This window comes from Carettochelys insculpta, chromosome 16 (assembly GCF_033958435.1).
Source record: "Carettochelys insculpta isolate YL-2023 chromosome 16, ASM3395843v1, whole genome shotgun sequence".
NCBI classification, from domain to species: domain Eukaryota; kingdom Metazoa; phylum Chordata; order Testudines; family Carettochelyidae; genus Carettochelys; species Carettochelys insculpta.
In genome coordinates this window covers 23,601,656-23,625,296 of record NC_134152.1, presented here as the reverse complement: position 1 = coordinate 23,625,296, position 23,641 = coordinate 23,601,656, and the positions used below count along the sequence as shown (strand labels likewise).

Genomic DNA, 23,641 nt, shown 5'->3' with positions numbered 1-23,641 from the left:
CATATCTGTGGCTCATTTTTGCAGATGCAGAAGAAGATACCAATTTTATATTCCCACAGAGCTTTCCTGACAACTGCTATTAATGTAATCATGTTTACAGAGGGAAAAGTGGAAAACTGTAAACTTTTCTAGTTCCAGTGACTTTGGATCCAAACTTACCATCTCCATCTATAATAAAATCAAACCCATTTTTTCTAAATATCTCCAGGTTTTCAATCAATATTGTTTCGTTTACAGCAGTTAAATTAAGATTTTGCGGCCTACAAGGGAAGAAAAATTAAATATTTTAAGCCAAATTACAAAATTGTGTGATATGACAACATAATTAAAAACAATTAAATCCTGGCTCAGACTCTTAGACACTTAACCATGCCCCCAAAAAGGTCTATGGGTTTTACCCAGGCTTATGTTCAGTTTTTCTAAGGCTACATCTACATGGCAATGCTATTCCGACGATATTTCCAAATAATCCATTGACACACAAAATGCATTTTGAAATACCACCCAACTATTTCAAAATACCATTTCCGGGTCCATAGCGCTATGCTGAAATAGTGCCACTGAAGCCCATTATACCTCATTGTGAAATAGCACTATTGTGTCTTAAAGCGCCTATTTCAAAATAGTGATTTCAAAATACACATTATTCCTTGTGGAATGAGGTTTACTGGACTCAGAATAATGCACCCACTATTTCAAATTTATTTCAAAATAGTGTGTGTGTGTCGTTTGGATGCTGCCAAAGTTATTTATCTCAAAATAACAACAGTTATTTAAAAATAACTTTGCTGTGTAGACACAGCCAAAGAGTCAGCCTTACTTATCTTGAGTGTTGTAGGAGTAATGTTGATAATGCATTTTGAATATGTAAGGTGCTGAGTATGATTGTTAAAATTCCTGTGAAACATTGCATTAAGCTTATTAAATTCCAAAATTCTAATATCGAGAGACAAAGGGTGAAATTCACCAGCAATTTAGTTCTGCAGCTGCCTTCCCATGACAATAGTTATAAAGCCTAGGTCAGGAGACTTTAAAATTTTAGGGCCATGTCTACACTAGCCAAAAACTTTGAAATGGCCATTTGCATGGCCGTTTCGAAGTTTACTAATGAAGCACTGAAATACATATTCAGCACCTCATTAGCATGTGGGCGGCTGCGGCACTTCGAAATTGACGCAGCTCACTGTTGCGCGGCTCGTCCAGACAGGGCTCCTTTTCGAAAGGACCCCGCCTACTTCAAAGTCCCCTTATTCCTATGAGCAGATAGGAATAAGGGGACTTTGAAGTAGCCGGGGTCCTTTTGAAAAGGAGCCCAGTTTGGACGAGCTGCGTCAATTTTGAAGTGCTGCGGCCACCCGCATGCTAATGAGGTGCTGAATATGTATTTCAACGCTTCATTAGTAAACTTCGAAATGGCCATTTGCATGGCCGTTTTGAAGTTTTTGGCTAGTGTAGACGTAGCCTAGAAGAACTAAAGAAGCACAATACCTGCATTTAGTTCACCTTCTCCTCTCTGAAGGCTTGTCTATACTTACCGGAAGATTGACATATTGGTGGTCGATCTTCTGGAGTTCAATTTTGCACATCTGGTGAAGATGCAGCAAAATCGATCTCTCTGGGTTCTGCAGATGACCCCTGTACAGTAAAACCCCTAAATGCACGATTTCAAGTTGCACTTAACTTGCATTATTGCGAATTAATTGTATCTCCAAACAGCTTTGTGCCTGTCTGCCCACATGGCTCCCTCAGCTGGGGGAAGCCCGGTGGACAGACATCTGCATCACTGGGGCTTCTCCTTGGCTTCCCCCAAGCTGGGGGAAGCCAGGGACAAGCCATGCCTGGCTCCCCACCGCTTGTGGCAGCCAGGAAACTGACCACCAGCCAAGGGGATCCACCAGCCAGGCTGCCACCTGCTCGCCAGCTCCTCTCCACTTGCTGGAGCCAGGAAACTGACCAGGGCTGGTGCCCTAGTCAGTTTCCTGGCTCCTCCAACTTGCACTGGAAATATGACTTACACAGGAGTTGCAAGAACACAACCCCTACATAAGTTGGGGGTCGACTATACTCCACACAATCGCGTGGAGAAAGGGAGGCTGGGTCTTCACTAGGGAAATAAATAGATTCCGATACATCGATTCTAGCTATGCAAATACCGTAGCTAGAACTGCATATCTGAAATCCATTTATTTCATTAATGACTTACCTCGAGAGCCTGATCCAAAGCCAAATTAATTCAATGGACAGATTGAATGACTTGGAAGACTTTGGATCTGGTCCTATAATTCCAATTCACCAAAGTATTTACATACATCCTTAAATTTTAAGTATGTGTTTACAGGCTTTAATATAGTGAAGCCTACAATTCCTTCCCTTGTGTATACTTCATTTCTGTCAGATTCCAGCTACCCTTAAAATGCTCATACCAAATGTTTTCATTGTGGCCGTGTCTACGCTGGCACAAAACTTCAAAATGGCAATGCAAATGGCCAAATCAAAGATTACTAATGAGGCGCTGGAATGCATATTCAGCACCTCATTAGCATGCTGCTGGCTGCGGCTCTGTGAAATCGCCACGTTTCACTCCTGCACAGCTTGTCCAAACAGGGGTCCTTTTCAAAAGGACCCCGCCAACTTCGAAATCCCTTTATTGCTATCCGCTCATAGGAATAAGGGGATTTTGAAGTTGGCAGGGTCCTTTCAAAAAGGACCCCCATCTGGATGAGCTGTGCAGGAACGAAACGCAGCAATTTCAAAGATCCGCGGCCATAGGCATGCTAATGAGGCACTGAATATGCAATTTGGCAATTTGCATGGCCATTTCGAAGTTTTGTGCCACTGTAGACATAGCCTGTGTGTTACAAAACCTAAACATAGCATGGGAAGTATAAAAAACAGTACTGTTAAGAAGTCAAGCAAATATCTCAGTTACACTCATCCCTTGCTATACGAGCACAATTGGTTCCCAACTTTCTTCTCGTAGGTGAAAACTTGTAAGAGGGACACTAAATTCCTATTAAATTACACATAAAAGTCTCTAATTGGTTCCTATGGGCTCCTAACTCGGGGAAGGAGTGGCAGCAGGTGGTGCTGCTTTTGAAGGGTAAGTTAACATTGGGTTTGGGAGGGTTAAAGGCTGGGGGCAGTTTGGGGCCATGAGCGGGAGGCAGGATTAAATTCTGGTGGGGGGGGTTCAGGCTGTGGGGCCTCGGGGGTGGGGTAGAGGTGGTGGGGGGTTCTGGCTGCGGGGCCAGCAAGGGGGTTTGGCTGCTGCGGTTTGGGGCAACGGAGCCAGTGGGGGGGTCAGGCTGTGGGACCAAGGGTCCGGCAGAGGGGTCTGGCTGTGGAGCCAGTTAGGCTGCCACTGCCACGGGGCCAATATGGGGGGGTGTCTGTCAGTGGGGCCAGTTATGCTGCCGTGGTATGGGGCTGCGGGGCCGGTGGGGGATCAGGCTTCAGGGGTTTAGGCTGTGGGGCCTGCAGGGGGGGGGTGTTCTGGTTGCTGCAGTTTGGGACTGCAGGGCTGGTTGGTGGGGGGGGTCTCAGGCTGTGGGGCTGGTGGAGTGGGGTCAGATTACCAGGGTTTGGAGCTGCGGGGAGGGGGTTACACTCGTATTAGTCGGGGGGGGGTGTTCACTCATTGAGTGAACTAGGGGAGGTATGTGTGTCCCTCGTTTAAGCGAGTACTCGAAAATAAAGTACTTGTTTAACGAGGGATGAGTGTATTTGAAAAGTTACAGGTTGAACCTCTCATCTGGCACCCTGGGGACCTCACTGGTGCCAGATAAGAGAATTTGCAACCATGGGAGGTCAATATTGTCTAACATATTACTAACACTTCTACTGCTTACTGGGCTGTTAGAAGACATTTAAGGGTAAATTACAGCTAACTAACAGAACACTGACCCTGTGTCTACACGAGCCCCTTCCTTTTGGAAGGGCCATGTTAATAAGCAGGTTCAAAAGATGCTAATGAGGTACTACCATGAATATGCAGCACCTCATTAGCATAATGGCAGCCGTGGCAATTCGAAAGTGCGGCTTTTCGAATTGTGTGCCACCTGTGGAGACGGGGACCTTCCGAGAGGACCCCCCAGTTTTCAAAAGCCCTTTCTTTCTAACACCAGAAAGGAAGAAGGGGCTTTCAAAAACTGGGGGGTCCTTTCGGAAGGTCCCCATTTCCACGGGCAGCGTGTGATTCGAAAAAGCTGCACTTTTGAATTGCCGTGGCTGCCATTATGTTAATGAAGCACTGCATATTCATGGCAGCACCTCATTAGCATCTTTCAAACCCACTCATTAACATACTCCTTCCGAAAGGAAGAGGCTTGTGTAGACCCAGCCTGAGAGTGAGGACTGGTGGCTGTAAACAAACCTCATGGGACTGCAAGAAACTTGGTCACACCTATGGTAAATGGCTGTCCAGCTAAGTAAAATCATGTGGGATTACAGATGTTCCTGGATGAGAGAGTTCCAGATTAAAAGTTCAGAAGGAACAAGCAGTATGCTCAATACTCCTGTATTTGGATTTGTGTTTTCTTTCCTGACGTATTTACTTTAGATTTTGCACTAATCTTCAGCTAAACTTGTCCTTTTGAGCTTCAATGTTTTTCTCAAGTTATTTACAACATTTTAATACATTGCTTATAAAGCTAGGGGGTGTGGATTTGAATTTTTCATTAGTAGAGTCCTGTGCAGCTACAAAATTGACATTCACATCCGGAAAAATGATCCATGGATATCTATGAATCTGTGGGATTCTACTGATAGATATGAAAGTAACCTGTGATTTTGAAGTCTTGTTTTATTTTATTTTATTTTCCAAAGATACCCAACTTGAGTAGCTTTCAGCTAATTTTACTTCCACTTTTAAGAAAAAAAGTTCTTACACAGCCATGGAACTGAGCTTTTGTTTATTTGATCAAACGGTGTTAATCACGGTGGGACACAGATAATCAGATAAGTAACAAGAATAGTTAAGTCATCAGAGAGAACAAATGAAACAGACAGCAGTAAATAAGACAAAGATATAGCGGTAGCATCTTATGTTGAAGCCTTCTCCCCCGTTTCTCCCCACAACAAAAACTGTGCTGTCAGAGAAGGAAAGTGCACCGGGTGGACTGACTGCCCCAGAGCATTACAGTCTACTTGGGGAAAGTGGAGTTTCACTACATTCATTTACTATACTAGGTTCCAGCAGTTTCAAACCAATGTTAATAACAACACTCTAAAGTCACTTACGTTATCAGCTTCTGACCCTGGAGAATGTTGTGCTGTTGTAACATCTCAAAATTGTATTTTTCATCAGTAGCATGTTGGTCAATTATGAAGAGATCAGAATTCAGCTTGACTACTATAAAACCTAAATTGAACTGGCCTATGATTTCCATTTTTGCAAACATCTCTTTACTGTATATAGAAAAACAAACAGATTACAAACTATGACCGCGCTATAATCTTTACATGGGATTTATCTGCCTCCTTTTCAAGAGGTGGTTACGCCACTGACAACCAACATATTTATTGTCACAGTATTTACTGTGTCTCAGGCTTTCACCCTCCAATCCCCATATGAGTCCAGTCTGTCTCTGTATCGGAGGGGTAGCCATGTTAGTCTGGATCTGTAACAGCACAGAAGGGTCCTGTGGCACCTTATAGACTAACAGAAGAGTTCTGAGCATGAGCTTTCGTGAGCACAGACTCACTTCACCAGATGCTGGTCTTGGAAATCTGCAGGGCCAGGTATAAATAAGCCAGAGCAAGGGTGGGGATAACAAGGTTAGCTCAGTCAGCAAGGGTGAGACTTACTACCAGCAGTTGATCTGGAGGTGTGAACACCAAGGGAGGGGAAGCTGCTTCTGTATTTAGCCAGCCATTCGCAGTCTTTGTTTAAGCCAGAGCTGAGGGCGTCGAATTTGCAGATGAATTGTAGCTCAGAAATTTCTCTTTGGAGTCTGGTCCTGAAATTTCTTTGCTGTAGGATAGCTACTTTTAAGTCTGCTACTGTGTGGCCTGGGAGATTGAAGTGCTGTCCTACGGGTTTTTGTAGATTGCCATTTCTAATATCTGATTTGTGTGCGTTTATTCTTTTACGTAGAGACTGTCCAGTTTGTCCGACGTATATAGCAGAGGGGCATTGCTGGCGCATGATGGCATAAATTATATTGGTAGATGTGCAGCTGAATGAACCCACAATGGTGTGGCTGATCTGGTTAGGTCCTGTAATGGTGTTGCTGGTGTAGATATGTGGGCAGAGCTGGCAACAAGGTTTGTTGCATGGATGGGTCCATGAGTTAGAGTGACTGTGGTGCGGTGTATAGTTGCTGGTTAGGATTTGCTTCAGGTTGGCAGGTTGTCTGTGGGCAAGGACTGGTCTGCCTCCCAAGGCCTGTGAAAGTGGGGGATCATTGTCCAGGATGGGTTGTAAATCCCTGATGATGCGCTGTAGAGGTTTTAGCTGAGGACTGTAGGTGATGGCTAGTGGTGTTCTGTTGGTTTCTCTCTTGGGCATCTGATGAAGTGAGTCTGTGCTCACAAAAGCTCATGCTCAAAACTTTTCTGTTAGTCTATAAGGTGCCACAGGACCCTTCGTTGCTGTTACAGTCTGTCTCTGAAATAGTTCTCCTTGAATCTTGACAGTACTTACAACACAGTAAACCCTCGAAAGTCTGTTAAATGAGAGGGTTCACTGCCCACCCATCCCTGCCAGGCTTCCCCCAGCCCCAGACTCACCCCCACCTCACATATCCACCCCAGAGAAAAGCCCTGCCACTCATCAGAGCCACCACTGCTGGAGGAGTCGCTGGGCCCTGCCAGCACAGCTGGAGGGACCTTTCTGTGTGCAACTGGAGCCGCCTCAGCCTGCATGGCTGGAGGGACCTCATTGAGTGTGGCTGGAGCTGCCTGGAGGAGCTGCCACATGCTCCTCCTCCCAGGGGTGGGGAGTGTATGCGAGTGCCAATCTGCCTGTGTACGCACCCCACCCTTGGTGGTAGGAGCACATTGCAGCTCATTGGGAGGAGCACACTGGGAGGTGGTGGCTCCTCCAGGCCACGGCAGTGGGAAGTCTCTTAACTTTTTTTTTTTTTTTGGAGGGAGAAATGATTTTACAGACCCCAGTGGGTCCTGCTAAATCATGGTCCATACAAATCAAAGGTTTACTGTCTGAAGAATGGACTCCACTCAGCAGAATACCACCAGAGAAACACCTCAATAATTGTTAAGTTTCAAACCAAAAAAGCAGTCCAGTAGCACCTTAAAGACTAACAAAATAATTTATTCGGTGATGAGCTTTCGGTATGGCTATGATCTGAAGAAGTGGGTCCGTCCCATGAAAGCTCATCACCAAATAAATTATTTTGTTAGTCTTTCGTGCTACTGGATTGCTTTTTTGTTTTCATAGTATAAAGACTAGCACGGCTTTCTCCCTTTAACTTTCAAGTTTCTTTCATGACAATCTGTTCATTATCTATTTATAATATTTGTGGCACTAGCTGTTTATTATGCACATTTCCATATTTTAAATGGACCTGAGGCTGTGTATAGATCAGCCCCAATTTTGAAGGGGGCATGGTAATTAGGGTGTTGGGAGATTACTAATGAAATGCTGCAGTGCATATGCAAAATTTTGAGGAGTAAAGGGACTCCGAAGGAGCGTGGGCACTGTGAAGTACCCACGGCTGACCCACCAGCACTTTGAAGTTTCACACTTCAAAGTTGCCACAGGGGAGATTTAGCCTAATGAAGTGCTGCATCTACACCGCAGCACTTCATTAGTAATCTCCCTACACCCTAATTACCATGCCCCCTTCGAAGTTGGGGACTAGTTTAGACACAGCCTATATGTTTGCAGACACATGAGTTACTTGATGAAACAAACTGCCAAAAAGCTCTAATACAATAATGTAGGTTTGTCATTCATACCTAAAACTGAATCTCCTAAATTAAAAAAGATTAATTACATTTACAATAAAGCTTTGATCTATATTTTTAATCAACTTTATCATAAGTTAAAAAGAAAGAGCAAATACCTGATTTCTTTTCTTAATTCATCCTCTGCTGCTTTATTGTCTCTGGGGCTTATCTTTGCTCTAAATCTTCTATAACTTTGTTTTTCTGCCTTTTTCTGTTGCTGTTGTATTAGCCTTTTTACTCTTTCTGCTAAAGAGCTCATAGAGAACTCAAGTGGGACAATTTTCTTTTGAATTTCAACAGGTACATCAACATGTAGCACTGATGCCAGGTTCTCAGCACTCCTCGCTTCTGGACACGCTGCTGCCTTTACATTAACTTGCTCACTTTTAAAACGCTTCACATTTGGGGAAAAACTCTTGACTTGCTGAGGTAGCTCACTCAGTTCATTCTGTTTACTCACGTGGGGCAGTTCATGTTTAAACCCTGAAAACTGGGGATCACATTCCAGTGATTCCTCACAAAGTTTGACAGTTTCAAGATCTCCTCTGTGAAGCTCCTCCTTTAAAATGTGGGACTCTTCTTCGGGTGAGCTGTCTGCACTTTCACTGCTGAGGCAGCTACCAACTTCTGGAGTGCTAAAGCCAACATTTGACTCGGCAGAAGTGCTACCACATCCAGAATCTGTGTCATTGTCTAACTTGTTCAAATCTCTGTTAGTAAAGGAGTATGTGTTTGAATCTGTCTGCCTCCAGTGCTCAGACTCCTTGCTGGAGATGGACTTCTGATTATTTAAGGGACTTGAAGTTTTAAGAAATGACATAGATGATCTCTTTGCAAAGGAGCTGTGTGGCTTTCCAACACTTTTAGGGCTCTGAAAGCAGTAGTCTGTCATCTGATGGAGAGAGAATGACTCTCGTAATCTGGCAATAGTCACTGCTCTTCTCTCTTCTCCACTTGTATTCTGGGCTGCAGAAACAAGCAGCTTTCCTGCCTGAGGCTTTTCTGTTTCTTCTTCTACCTTTTTCAAGTTACCTAATAGAATACAAAATAAAGAGAAAATTGTAGATTAAATGAAATTTAAAAAACAAACATTAAGTACTGGGAAGGGGGCCTGAATGACTCATTTGGAGAAAGGGACTGAAAAAAGAGGAAAGCAGCAAGGAGAGATTGAACAAGCCACTACACACAAGCCCTTAATCTCTGGATTTGCAGATTGGATGTAGCTTGGGTTAGCAGAGAGCCACCCACGAGAGATTCAGGTTCTGTCTAGCTGATTAGCAGAGCACCCTCAACACTCAGAGTCTGCATCAAGTGTTTCGGATGATGGTGCACATTTGCACATGCCTCACCACACATAAATATTATTCCACACATGAATGGAAAAAATAGAGGGAGGTAGTTAGCACAGCTGAAAGCTGTTATCATTTGATAGCTGTTCAATAGCACATTTTTAAAATAAATCTCACATTCAGTGCAAGGTGGTGAGAAACCTGGCAACACAAATGCTTGTGCTACACCTGACCTGTTGCTCATTAGCAGACTTCACCTCCTGACATGGAAATAAGCCAGCACCAAATTTACTTAAAGATAAGCAAGGAAAATGTACAAAAGAAACTAGGCTTCACTCAAAGTTGCTTTTTAATGATGTATAAAGGAGATCCTAAAAGCTTCTGTGTGATCTGAGCATGCGGCAGTAGTGGGTTTGGGAGGAGAGGCGATTTGTTGTTTTAAACCAAAGGCGGATCAGTCCTGAAAACACACTCTGCATTGCTGGAGTCTGACTACAAGCCAGGAACTAGAATCTGGTAATGAGCTTGTCAGTTTCATAAGCAAGAACGTTTACTATCACAAAATTAATTTTTAAAATACATATGAACTCTCCAACATTTGCCACACCCACGGTGATGTCCATTGTTAACATTAATGTACCTGTAATATCCAGCAGGTTTTGATTGATGTTAAGTTTGTTAACATTGCTACCAAACATTCCAACAAGAGAGGTCTTTAAAATTGCTAACAAAACTTTCTCCTGCTGCAGAAAAATTTGCCTCTTGTCAGGAGTTACATTGACGTCAACACATTCTAAAAATAAAGGAAAGCTATTAATATTCAGATTAAATTGTAAAATATTTTCATTCATCCCATACTTGGACTGAAGTTCCCTTATTTTTATCTCTTTATTTCATAGAGGGAAACAAAAGCCACTGGTAATATGGATAATATGTCTGCAAACACAACACTGTTATACTACCTGCAGATTCAGCAATAGTGGTGAAAAATACAGCTTCTGCACTGTAATATATTTTAAATTTCCCACTATGCAATTCTACTCCACATTCACTCTGGTCCTGACTGGCACAGAAAATTACTTCTAGCTAGCGTACAAAAATATAGAACATGTTCCAATTAAAGATCAGAAGTACTGTCACAATAGAATGAGTATTAATTTAGTAAATCCACAAAATATTTAAAATCCCAATTCTCCTGAAGCTATGCATTTGCATACGTTACATTTTTATTCTTTCCAACATTTTACAAAAGTTAATGTAGATTGATTAGAACTCACCAGAATCTACACAAATGTTAAGAACAATAAATGGATACTGGTGCTTATTGTACATGTGGTAAACTTCATTCGCAACTTTTGAAATCTGCACAGAACAAGTGATACCATTACTTATTTCCATTCTTTACTGATACGTATGATCTAATGCAGTAATAAGCAGACTTCAAGTTAGAGCTGGCAAATCTTTAATCACAAAAACAGTCCCACTGTAGACAAAGAGATTAAAGTGAGTAAGTGTTTGCAGAATAAAACATATATGTACAAGTTTCTAATTTGGTTATTTCCTGGAATTCTTTTGACCTACCTCCAGACATTTATATCAGCCCTTACTAGGTCAATACAAAGGATGGAGAAATAACAATTGCTACAGGTTGAACCTCTGTAGTCCCTTGGGACCTGGCTTGTGCCAAACAAGAGAATTTGGCAAACCATAGGACGTCAGTATTGTCTAGCAGCTTTACCAATGCTTCCACTGCTGACTGGGCCCTCAGAAGACATAAAGGATAAATTAAAGCTAAACAACAGAACAGAACACTGAAAGCCCATAATGGTGACTGTAAACAAACTTTATGGGATGGTGGGAAACTAGGCCACACTCATGATAAGGGGACATCTGGCTAACTGAAATTATGGTGAACCATGGATGTTGCTGGATGAGAGAGTGCTGGACCACAGAGGTTCAACCTGTAGTTCTAAACAAGAAAAAATTAATTAGGAAATAAAGTAACTGTAAGACAGGTTGGTAGAAATTAGTTTTTTGAAACATAATTTTGACAGGATATTATTGATATTTATTTTAAAGTATTTTTTAGTTTTTATATACTCAAATTTTCACATTAAACTAAATGAGGGGTCTTAAGCATTTCTTTAGCTTTTGAGCTACTGAAATTTTCACAGTTGCAGAAAGTTATGAGGGGGTCAAACAATAATTATTTAAGGAGAGCAGAGGCTGAGGTTTAAAAAATTAAAGCTTTATGTTACTACATAAATTGTGAAAATACATAATGTAAATATCTTTAAATCACAGTTTAATAATTTCTCAAGCAATATTTTTCTTATTTGCCCATCTGTAAATTCTGATTATTTCTAATGGAAATTTTTGTTGGTTTGTGCATGATGAAATTGACACTTTACCAAATTCCACTGATAAAAATCTAATCCTTCCAAGTCTAACTATAAGCAATATTATTAAGAACTGTACCTTTGATTGGTCAAATGGTCGCTGATTGATAAAGAAAAACTGTCTGTCTGTTGTACTTCTTCCAACACCATGATCACAATGGGAAACGAACCCTGTAATGCTGTTTAATGTAAATATTGTAAGGGTAGGGTTCAACAGAAGAGAGGAAGAATAGAGACTTTTGAGAATCAATGCTACTCCATAGAGGAACATGTCTGATGAGTTCAAAAACCAAAACTATTACACATTTTCAGGAAATATCAACATGTGGCTCTCTCCCCAGTTTAGCAAAGCCTAATAATTGACTGACAGCAAGCTATCCAGGAAACTGAAAGAGCAGTATTCACTGACTTCAGAAAAAAGCTGCATTCATGCTTTCTCTACCTCAAGGGGAGACGATTCTGACACAAATGTTGAGGACCCAGTAAACCCAAACATGTATATGGATGTTCCCAAATCTTCTCTATATTAACCATTATAAATTCTAAAATTAGCACTTTTATTTATTTAAAAGAATTTCTGTCCTCAAGTTGGACCATCTTCTTTCTTCTCTTACACCCAGGCAGTCACATTGACTTCAGTGGGGAGGTACAAGCATAACTGAGGGCACAATTTAACCCGTAGTATATTATTATTCATGCCTCTAAATGTGGTGACTAATTCAGCAGAAAACTGAAATAAGCAAAAATGAGAGTAAACCAAGGAATAGTGGCCCCAACCCCCCCATCTCCACATGCATTTAACTGGTTACATCTTAGTTATAACCTTAAAACAAACTACTTAAATCAAGTTATATTATTAATTTCTGCAGCTGTAATGTGACAGGTATCAACTGTGATTTTCTAAATTTTGTAGTCATGGGCCGTGTCTACACGAGCCAAAAACTTCGAAATGGCCATGCAAATGGCCATTTCAAAGTTTAGTGACGAAGCACTGAAATACATATTCAGCACCTCATCAGCATGCGGGCGGCCGCGGCACTTCGAAATAGACGCGGCTCGCCGTTGCGTGGCTCGTCCAGACGGGGCTCCTTTTCGAAAGGACCCCGCCTATTTCGAAGTCCCCTTATTCCTATGAGCAGATGGGAATAAGGGAACTTCGAAGTAGGTGGGGTCCTTTTGAAAAGGGGCCCTGTCTGGATGAGCCGCGCGGCGGCGAGCCGCGTCAAGTTCAAAGTGCCGTGGCCGCCCGCATGCTAATGAGGCGCTGAATATGTATTTCAGCGCTTCGTTAGTAAACTTCAAAATGGCCATCTGCATGGCCATTTTGAAGTTTTTGGCTAGTGTAGATGTAGCCATGATACATCATTTTAAATCTTGGACATTTTTTAAATCACTGACCATCTTCAAATGCATTTGACAACAGTGACCTGTAGTTTCCTACTTACATATAAAGATTGTGTGTCACATCAGTAGAGTTGAGGCCATATTCTTCACAAATAGCTTCACTAGGAGGTAGCTGAACAAAAGGAATGAGGCTTTGCAACTGAAAGAAATTTGAATTCATAGATATTCCTTGGTACGCATACATTAAAGGTTGCTTCCATTAGTTAAAGTCATTTTGTTTTTCATTCATTTTTGCCTTTGCTAAAATTTAAGTCAGTCATGAGGATACTAATGGTTAAACAGTTATAACTATGCATTTCCTTGTTATATTATTGTCAAGATCATAACCAGCTTGACATGTGGTAATTATGTTTTTAAAAGTTGGCTGGCCATGATGAACAATGGATATATCCTCAAACACCCATCAGGTTATAGTTATACTGTTAAAGAGTACATGCAAAGGTATAAATACCTAACAAACTCTCTCTTCTAACCAATATTTGACACACAGTCCAGTGTTAAGTATTCTGCTCCCTCCCTCTGACCCCCCAAATACACACTACTTACTAAACCTATTTAAGAAAGAAAAGAGCATTATTTACGCAGCTTCAGATTTCCCAGCCATAAATGACCTAATCAAGATTCATGCCATATGTGACATTAGGGCCATGGCCACACTATCCCCTAATCCTAACCTTTTCTGAAAAGGGAAGCTAGTGTGGCCACAGCCTATTTGATTAAATATGTCCAGAAAACCATTGTCACTACCACTGTTATGTCATTGCAACAAATCTTTTGCCAAGTAGGATGCATGGCCAGAAGGGGCTAAGGCTCCTACAGGCAAACTGATCCAGATCCAAACTCCAGAGACATTAGAAAAGTTTGTAAATGGTGAGGGTGACCCTTCTATTAGGTATACTAGAACACTGAAATGAAAACCTTTATTCTTAGGAACAGAGAGAAAGCCGTGCTAGTCTATATACTACCGAAATGAAAAAGCAGTAAAGTAGCACTTTAAAATAAAGTGCAGAGTAAAGTAGCACCACTGGTCTGAAGAAGTGGGTCTGTCCCACAAAAGCTCACCTAATAAATTATTTTGTTAGTCTTTAAAGTGCTACTTTACTGCTTTTTTGTTTTTATTCTTAGGGAATTAGAAGTGATACTAATTGTGTGCTTATCTATATCTTGTTAAATGTTAAAGTAACCAGTCAGTTCCTGGTTATACCTATTGCTGCAGAGATTGAAAGGGAAAGTTAACATTTAGATGAACCTTGGTTGAAATAGTGCCACTACGTATATGTCTCTTTAAAGTTTGTGGTAAATGGCATATGAACTGTTTAATGGATAAATTATCTTATGTTAATCCACAGAGTTAATGACCAGGGATGGCTCGGAAAAAGGATTACATCAAAAGCCTTTTGTTCACCCAGGACAGTATGAGAGTTCTGGGGACTGCAGAAACCCCCTTGGATCTTTTTTTATTTAAGATTTCCTTAAGGTATTATGCAGATGAAGCTTAAACCATAAGGATTTAGCTCCTACTCCTAAACTGGACATGCATCCTAAATATCCACACTGAATATGATGTTGGGCACTGGACTATAACCTATGGATTAAATTCTAAAAGAATTCTTTGCAACAAGTTCATCATCTCTACTATGAATCTGATCTCAGAACTGTACTCCTGTCTGTATGTATATTGATCTTTTAATCAACAATGTATATCAACGTATATTGATCTTTCAACAAATTTTAGTTTGATTGGTAATGATTCATAACAGGATGATTATTGGGTAATATGTGAATAAAACATTGACCTGGCTGTACAGGTGGTCTTATGGGATCAGAAGATCCCTTTGTTTGGTGAAACTGGTTTTAAATAACTATTCATGACTCATTTCGGTGGTTTTGGTGATAATATAACGACTAGAGGAACTGTGTTCCTGACTTCTTGTTAGCCAGTGTGGTCTAACAGAAGTTTACTCTTGCTGATGGTTTGGTATATCCTGTAGAAGAATAACCACCAACATTTGGGATATATCTGCATTATTTCTCAGCAGTTTGTCCTGAATTTAGACTGATAAAGATATAAAAGGAGCGACCAAGGAAGACAGTGCCATTGCGGAGCGATTAAATGATTTCTTTGCTTCAGTCTTCACGGCTGAAGATGTTACAGAGGTTCCTAAATCTGAGCCAGCCTTTTTAGGCGACAAATCTGAGGAACTCACTCAGATTGAAGTGACATTAGAGGAGGTTTTGGAATTAATTGATAAGCTGAATAGTAACAAGTCTCCAGGACCAGATGGCATTCACCCAAGGGTTCTGAAAGAACTCAAATGTGAAATTGCGGAGTTATTAACAGTGGTTTGTAACCTATCCTTTAAATCCACTTTGGTACCAAATGACTGGAAGACGGCCAATATAACACCAATATTTAAAAAAGGCTCTAGAGGAGATCCTGGCAATTATAGACCGATAAGTTTAACATCAGTACCAGGTAAATTAGTAGAAACACTAGTAAAGAGTAAAATTGCAAGGCACATAGAAGAGCACGAATTGTTGGGCAAAAGTCAGCATGGTTTCTGCAGAGGGAAGTCGTGTCTGTCTAATCTATTAGAATTCTTTGAAGGGGTTAATAAACATGCGGACAAGGGGCACCCAGTGGACATAATATACCTAGATTTCCAGAAAGCCTTTGACACGGTCCCACACCAAAGGCTTTTATGTAAATTAGGTGGTCATGGGATAGGAGGAAAGGTCCTTTCATGGATCGGGAATTGGTTAAAAGACAGAAAACAAAGGGTTGGAATAAATGGTAAATTTTCACAATGGAGGGGCGTAACTAGTGGTGTTCCCCAGGGCTCAGTCCTGGGACTGATCCTGTTCAACTTGTTCATCAATGATCTAGAAAATGAGGTAAGCAGTGAGGTGGCAAAGTTTGCAGATGACACCAAGTTGTTCAGGACAGTCAAAAGCAAAAGGGATTGTGAAGAACTACAAGAAGATCTCAGCAAACTGAGTGACTGGGCAGCAAAATGGCAAATGAAATTTAATGTGGGTAAGTGTAAGGTAATGCATGTTGGAAAAAATAACCCAAATTAATACGTACTACATGATGGGGTCAAATTTAGCTACGACAGATCAGGAAAGGGATCTTGAAGTTATAGTGGATAGTTCTCTGAAGACATCCACGCAGTGTGCAGCGGCAGTTAGTAAGGCAAATAGGATGTTAGGAATTATTAAAAAAGGGATCGATAATAAGACAAAAGATATCATACTTCCCCTATATAAAACTATGGTACGCCCACATCTCGAGTACTGCGTGCAGATGTGGTCTCCTCACCTCAAAAAAGATATATTGGCATTAGAAAAGGTTCAGAAAAGGGCGACTAAGATGATTAGGGGCTTGGAAAGGGTCCCATATGGGGAGAGGCTAGAGAGACTGGGACTTTTCAGTTTGGAAAAGAGGCGATTGAGGGGCAATATGATAGAGGTATATAAAATCATGAATGGTGTGGAGAAAGTGAATATAGAAAAATTATTTACCTTTTCCCATAATACAAGAACTAGGGGACACCAAATGAAATTGATGGGTAGTAGGTTCAAAACTAATAAAAGGAAATTTTTCTTCACACAGCGCACAGTCAACCTGTGGAACTCCTTGCCCGAGGAGGCTGTGAAGGCCAGGACTCTATTAGGGTTTAAAAAAGAGCTTGATAAATTTTTGCAGGTCAGGTCCATAAATGGCTATTAGCCAGGGATAAAGTATGGTGCCCTAGCCTTCATAACAAGGGCAGGAGATGGATGGCAGGAGATAAATCACTTGTCTTCTGTTCTCCTTCTCTGGGGCACCTGGCATTGGCCACCGTCGGCAGATGGGATGCTGGGCTTGATGGACCTTTGGTCTGACCCAGTATGGCCATTCTTATGTTCTTATGTTCTCAGTTGTGGCCCCCCAAAGGCAAGATATTACACCATATCATTAGACGTCGTGAGGTACACTCATGTTTTGAATAAACAATAATAATGATAATAATACAATTGATAGGACACCCCATCTGAAACACAAGTTACCTGAAACAATGATAAAACATTCTTCAATAATAAATTTTAATGTGGTTTCTCAGAATATTGTTGCTTTTTTCTATTTGATTCTGCATTCAAATAGTTTGGTTTTAAAGGTGCAGTACTATATAGATATGTGTAATTTGACATTTTAGTTGGTGGGCCCATGAAAACATCCAACTAAAATTTAGTCTGGACTCTCATTCTCAGGAAGCACTGGAGGAATAGCACAAGCAGACTGCTAAATGGGAGGAGATACTGGTACAGTATCACTCATTAGTAATCCCACCAATCAATGGAGTAAAAATACTTGGCAACCATAACATGGTGCTGGGAGCAAGAGTGCTTTACTACTTTTGTCTTACTTTTTTCTATCCGCCAGATAGTTATAACAGATTTATTTACAGCAAACTTTTATTTAGCATCAAGCTGCAAATGTCTACATCTGCTGAATTCTATTGCAATTTGGAAGGCAGACCAGAACTTTGCAGAATAAGTTTCTGAATTTTATAGAAAAAGGTTGAAAATCTCAAATATCTTTTTCCTTTCCACTGTGCAAAGCGAGTCTTTAACATGCTAGCATTTTTATAATTGGTCCATTTTTGTGACTCATGAACCACAGGTAACCTTCTCTAATCGCCAAAAGCATAATCACCCTTCCTTTTCCTCGAATGTGTATTAGAATACTAATTTAATCATCCTGAACTGAGGTACTGTGATTTCCACCCATCCCATCACTTTGCTTTTCTTTTTCTGCAAAGCCTGCGACAAGAAAAAAAGCAGCCTGTACAAACTGCATTCTCTCGCTTTATTCATCCAGTAGGGTGTGCTAGAGCATAATGAACACCCTCCCTCTTATACCTTAAGAGAGCTTTCCGCATAATGGTTTATACAGCACCTTTACTCATACTGTATTTAGGGTTGCCAGATTTCCCGACCGGATTCCACATCCCAACCAGATGCCACTCGACAATTAGACTTTAACATCATGTTCTTAAAGTTGCTTTTAATCCTTTTCCAACAGTTAGTACAGGTTGTCCCTCCCTGGTCCAGCACTCTCAGCAACTAACTAGTCCCAAACCAGGGCATCTGCTGGAACAGGAGAAACCAATGCCAGCCCCACCCCTACCCCCAGCTGTGGGGGGCAGGTATTGACTGAAAAGAGATGGGGGAAAATGTGCTCAGGAGACCAGGTAGGACAGCTGCAGAGTACCATAGCCAGAGGCCAGGAGTGCAGCCCTGCAGTAGCTGTGCTCCACTTTCCCATCACTACCCATAGCCCATGTGACTACACTCCTGGACCCTGGGCATGGGGCTTTGCAGCCTCCCTGCCTCTTTGCCTGAGCGCCCTCTCCCCATTACCATTCCTTCCTCTCCCTCCCTGACTTTGAGCACCACAAATGAGCTATTTGTGATGATCCAGAAACTCTGGGAGGATGGGAGAGGAATTTCTGAGCATGGGGCTTGGTTCTTCCATGTGTGCGCTCCACCTGGGAGCACCCACACGGATGCTGCTAAGTCCAAACTACAGCGGTTATCCTGTATTACCTGTTTTTGCCCAAATACTGCTCCAATGTTTTCCTTTAGACTACAGCTGCCAGTGGTACACACCACCGAGTGTTTTTTCCCTTGGCCAACCTGATTGGTACAGTTAATTCGAACTCCTGTTGAAATGATACAGTATGCTTGTAATATTTGGACCATTTTCGCATATTCCTGTTAAAGAAACAAAAAAGTTTGAATATTTTATGAAACAGAAAACATATTAACAGACTTTAATGTGCGTAAATAGGATAAACTACCTTTGTGCACATCACATTTTTTCTCACTTCCAAACCAACTTATATAGCTTTACCCTGAACTCAGCTACAACTTCCAGAACCCCTGCCAACAGTTTGATCTTACACACAAAAATAAGATTACACCATGTTTACAAGATATATGTTAAAAAAGTAGTTTAAAACACTACCTTTCCAAATTTTAATTATGCACTGATCATTCCTATCTTGCTTACTTTCTCATGTTTGAAAGTTTGTCACTGTAGTTCTACATAAAATCTGCGTAGAATATGTAAGGGAGGCAAAAGGGAGCATTCATTTTATTGTTTCACAAATAACTGCATAATATTATGTAAATATACAGTCAACAAATGAAAAAGTATGCAAGATTTAGAAGCCTCAAACCAACACATAGTAGATGCTAGTACAACCAATGAAAAGTTTGACTGAAAAGAGACTTTATACCACAGCTTATTATTTGTATTGAAACACAAAGATCTAGAATAAAATGTCTGAGCTAATCAACTCTTCCAAGCACTATGATCTATCAACACATAAAGGAAAGAATTATTATTATTATTTAAATTGTATGTATTTATTTTTACAAGGTTTAGATTTGCAAGCTTTCACATTTTTAAAAGCAGAATTTACAGGTCACTACACCTTTTTAATATTTCGTTGAAATTCCTTGTGTCGCACTGGTAGGGTATAAAACAATTGCTGCACACTAACAGTTGTTCCCTGGGGTCGTGGGTAAGGAATTTTCTGAGTAATTTTTCCATTGTGATCAAATACCAGACGAGTTCCAACCTTGGCAGATTTGTGACAAGTATAAATGGTAACATTACTGTAAGAGTGAAAGAGAGGCAGTCAGATTATTAGCTAAACAATAGCTTTTCTTTATTCAGTCTATAGTGCTGAAAACTTTAGGTATTTCTATTCACATTATACTAGCACCACCCACACACAGTTAATTAAGACTAAATCCAAGTTTACATTATCAACTCTCTTTTGTAAGAATTTCTATTGGATAAATATATGTTCTGAACTGAAATTTGGTACCAAAAATAAGTTCTCTAAGAAGTAAATTTCACTCCCCATTCAAGATTTTTAAACAAGAGTGTCCATAAATACATTTAAACAATAACTGCTCTGATCATCTTAATTTTCCTAGCTACAATGCAAAAATATAAGTTTTTATCTCATACATACATCTTGTCTACACTAGGAACAAACTTAGAAGCTAGGCACTACATCAAAGTAGCCAGCAGAGAGTCTACACACATTTTCCCTTACTTTGAAGTTAACTTGAAGTAACATGAAAAAGCAAAATCAGAGTCCAACATCATGGTCTATATACAAGGGCTGTGTCTACATTACAAAAATAACTTTGAAGTTGCTTACACACACGTCTACACACTCCCTACTTTGAAACAGGGCACTTTGAAGTTAAGTAAGGGAGCCCAATTTCGAAGTCTTTACTCCATTCCTGGGAATGGAGAAGTGCCCTATATCAAACTTTAACTTCAAAGTAGGGTATGTGTGTAGACACTACTTCGAAGTTGTACTTCGAAGTAAGCAACTTCAAAGTTATTTTTGTGGTGTAGACACAGCCCTTGTAGATAGGCCATGATGTTGGACTCTGATTTTGCTGCTTCATGTTACTTGGATATTAGTTTTCTAATACAAATATAAAATGCTGTAATATTTGTGATGCACAAGACTGTATGTGAATACTGCAATTACTTCCAACATGCAACTAGCTCAAGAGAAAATCATAAAAAAAATGTGAAAGAGTTGCAAACTATAAAAAAATCAAATGTTTGAAGAATATTTTGCTTTTGCTCAGCACTTTACACCTGAGGATCAAAATGCAATGCAAAACCATCTGCATATGCTTAACTTTAAAATTGTTTGTTTAGTAAAACCAATGAGATGCTTAACACTAAGGAAGTGCAGGTGTCTTTGCAGGATCAGGGCATCAGTTACATATTATGTGAAAGATCTGATACCTTTAAACAGAACTAAAAAGAGATTATGAATCCTGAATGGATTCAGGCAGTCTTTGCAGATTAGGGGAAAGCTGTGTCAATTTAAAAAAAAAAATTCACTTTTTACTGAAACGTGATTCAATTTATTTAGATGTATAGAACTGCATACTGTATGTTTATACAGAACGCTTTGCTGAACCCTACATATTTCAATAAATTCTTGTAAACTGTGCAAGTTTGAACACGTCTAAATAATAGGAGAAGATTAAAAATTACAGTATCCCTGGATGCTTGGAGATTCTGATAAACATTTCATTATTACAACTGCAGGAGTCAAGATACTTAATCTTCAATAATTGCAGGAGACTCCATTAATTTATTATGGTTTACCTGATAAACCATTGTATTTACAGTGAAGGATACTGCATGTTAAAAGAGCCAAAGGACATCTTGGGAGTTTTTTGTGACTAGAATATAAACAGTCTTTTTTTCTCAAAGTAGGCATGGATTCAGGAATGCTCTTACACATGTCTTTGAGCACCTCAGCAGATGGGGATGCTTTAAAAATTAATAACCTTCCACCTAACCATAGTTATTGCTATTCTAACATCTACTACTTATTTCGTCTTCCAGTTACAGTTATTTGTGACAAGAAGAAAAATCTCTGTTTAATCAGATTGTCCCTGAAAATACATTCCATTGACTGACTAAGCAATATGAAAAAAAAAAAAGAATTTAACAACTGTTAATTTGGTTGAAGGTAAACTGAATAACACGAGACCCAGCAGAATTTGTTCTCATCTACGTGTATTGTAAGTGGCATACAAAAATATTCTTTAAAACAACCAGAATACCAGACCAAGATAAATGGGTATTAACATTGTTTTAACATAAATCCAGCCCAGACTTGCTGGATTTAATAGTTGTTAAACTATTTTTCTAGTGTAGAGAAGTCTTAATTTCAACAAATTTATCCAGTTAAAAATTGTGTTTTTTTAGACTAACACATTTTTTAGAGCATAAGCTTTAGTGGGCAAAGACCCACTTTGTCAGATGCATGTAAACGAAGTGGGTCTTTGCCCACGAAAGCTCATGAGCCGAAAAAACTGTTAGTCTATAAAGTGTCACGGGACTTCTCATCGTTTTTGCGGATACAGACTAACACACCTATCCCTCTGATACTTCTTGTTTTTTAGTTGAGAAACAACCCAATTACAAGCCTTCAAAGCCTTGTTTCATTAATAACTGATGTCATAATTTTTCAATAATGTGGAATTTTTATATGGAATTTTCAACCTATGAAGCACAATATTATTACCTTAATGCACACAGTGAACTAAGAGCTTCACCTCGAAATCCAAATGTTCCAACGTGCAACAGATCAGAGAAATCTTGTATCTTGGAAGTATGATATTTCAGAGCTGGAAAAATGTATTTAAAATATGCATAACTGTATCACATCTTTCCAAAATGACATTGATGTACGAAGATGCATTTTGTATCTTCCCAAGGAAAGAAAAACTTGATACTTATCCCATATTTTATAAAATTAAGTAGATAATTAACAAAATATTCACTATTTTGACCATTTTCTGGTCGCAAATTAAGTGGAAAATTATCAAGTATCATTCCAAATTATGTATTCCTTCAGTGAATAATTTTGCTCTGCAGATCCTTTGGAAACAGTTTGTGGAGAATATTCGTTATTTTTGAAGCGCTAGTTAGTTACACAAGTCACATAGCATGGTTTGCATTCTGTTTGCAAGCCTTAAATTCTGTTTGGATGCCTTAAAAACTACAAACTGCAAATTTACTATCAAATATAAAGTTTCAAGATAGCTTTCAGCAAATATTTAAGCTTAAAATTAATTTTTCATTAATAGTTGTACTTGTAAAATATGCTTGAACATATCAAGAAAATGAACATGAAAAATTAATGAACACAACTGAAGCAAAATTTTGGTGAGATGTTGAATAACCACATGAATCAATTTTATCCCCCACTATTCATTCCACTCTTAGACATATATGATTAGATCCAAGCCGTCACACCAGCATGTACTGTGACCATAATGACATAGGGATGGCCAATAACACTAGTTTTACTGCAGCTCTTGCAGGAGCATCTGTCACTCTAGAAAAATCATGTAGCCTCTACATGAGATTAAACTTGGGAATTTTACATGAAAGAAGTGGTTTTCTCACTGTAGTTATCACTGTATCAGATAAATAACAGTTCATCTATAATATAAATATTCTCAAATATTTAGAACAAATGTAAATTGTGAAGAATTCAACTTACTCAAACCCTCAAAGTTTTCTTCTTCTACTCCACAACCATTATCTGAAACTTCTATAAGATCTGCTCCATAATCTTTAAGCTTTAAATCTAAAATTGTAACAGATTGTTTTCATTCAGTGCATGACCAATATTTAGAATGTATAGATTACAAAATCAATAATGCATCATAAAGCCTTCAAAGGTCTTTTGTTTTCTGAATAATTTTTCTAAAATATCACAGCTTTAAAAAGTTGTTCAATTCCAAATTATTCTGTGCTTTTTGCTAGATTAACTCATTTTTTTAAAAAATATTGCACAGCTGTATTAGAGTTTTCTGATCATAAAACTTGCCAGCCTGACAGCCAGGAGACTAAAAATCACCTATTCCTGGGAAGAGATTAAGCATAAGCAGCAGCACAAGCTTTCTCACACTGCTCAGTTATTATGGCTGAACTCTGATGTGACAGAAACACTTCACACGCGAGATACTAATAGGTGAGTCCCCATCCCCCATCAGATCCCCAACCTCTTTACAGAGACTTGA

The 23,641-nt window shown here is 39.7% G+C and overlaps 1 protein-coding gene across 1 annotated transcript in view; it reads right to left on the bottom strand.

The window, feature by feature from the left end:
* The window catches only part of PMS2 (PMS1 homolog 2, mismatch repair system component), a 29,463-nt gene that overhangs the window by 2,651 nt on the left and 3,171 nt on the right, over positions 1 to 23,641 (bottom strand). The window contains exons 3-13 of the mRNA XM_075010253.1: positions 23,119 to 23,205; positions 22,135 to 22,237; positions 19,489 to 19,672; positions 18,596 to 18,763; positions 13,045 to 13,142; positions 11,679 to 11,778; positions 10,478 to 10,562; positions 9,841 to 9,993; positions 8,028 to 8,943; positions 5,239 to 5,406; positions 160 to 260 (exon numbers count right to left, since the gene is read on the bottom strand). Of these exons, the coding sequence (XP_074866354.1) occupies positions 160 to 260; positions 5,239 to 5,406; positions 8,028 to 8,943; positions 9,841 to 9,993; positions 10,478 to 10,562; positions 11,679 to 11,778; positions 13,045 to 13,142; positions 18,596 to 18,763; positions 19,489 to 19,672; positions 22,135 to 22,237; positions 23,119 to 23,205 (2,163 nt within the window). The remainder of the gene's footprint in view (positions 1 to 159; positions 261 to 5,238; positions 5,407 to 8,027; positions 8,944 to 9,840; positions 9,994 to 10,477; positions 10,563 to 11,678; positions 11,779 to 13,044; positions 13,143 to 18,595; positions 18,764 to 19,488; positions 19,673 to 22,134; positions 22,238 to 23,118; positions 23,206 to 23,641) is intronic.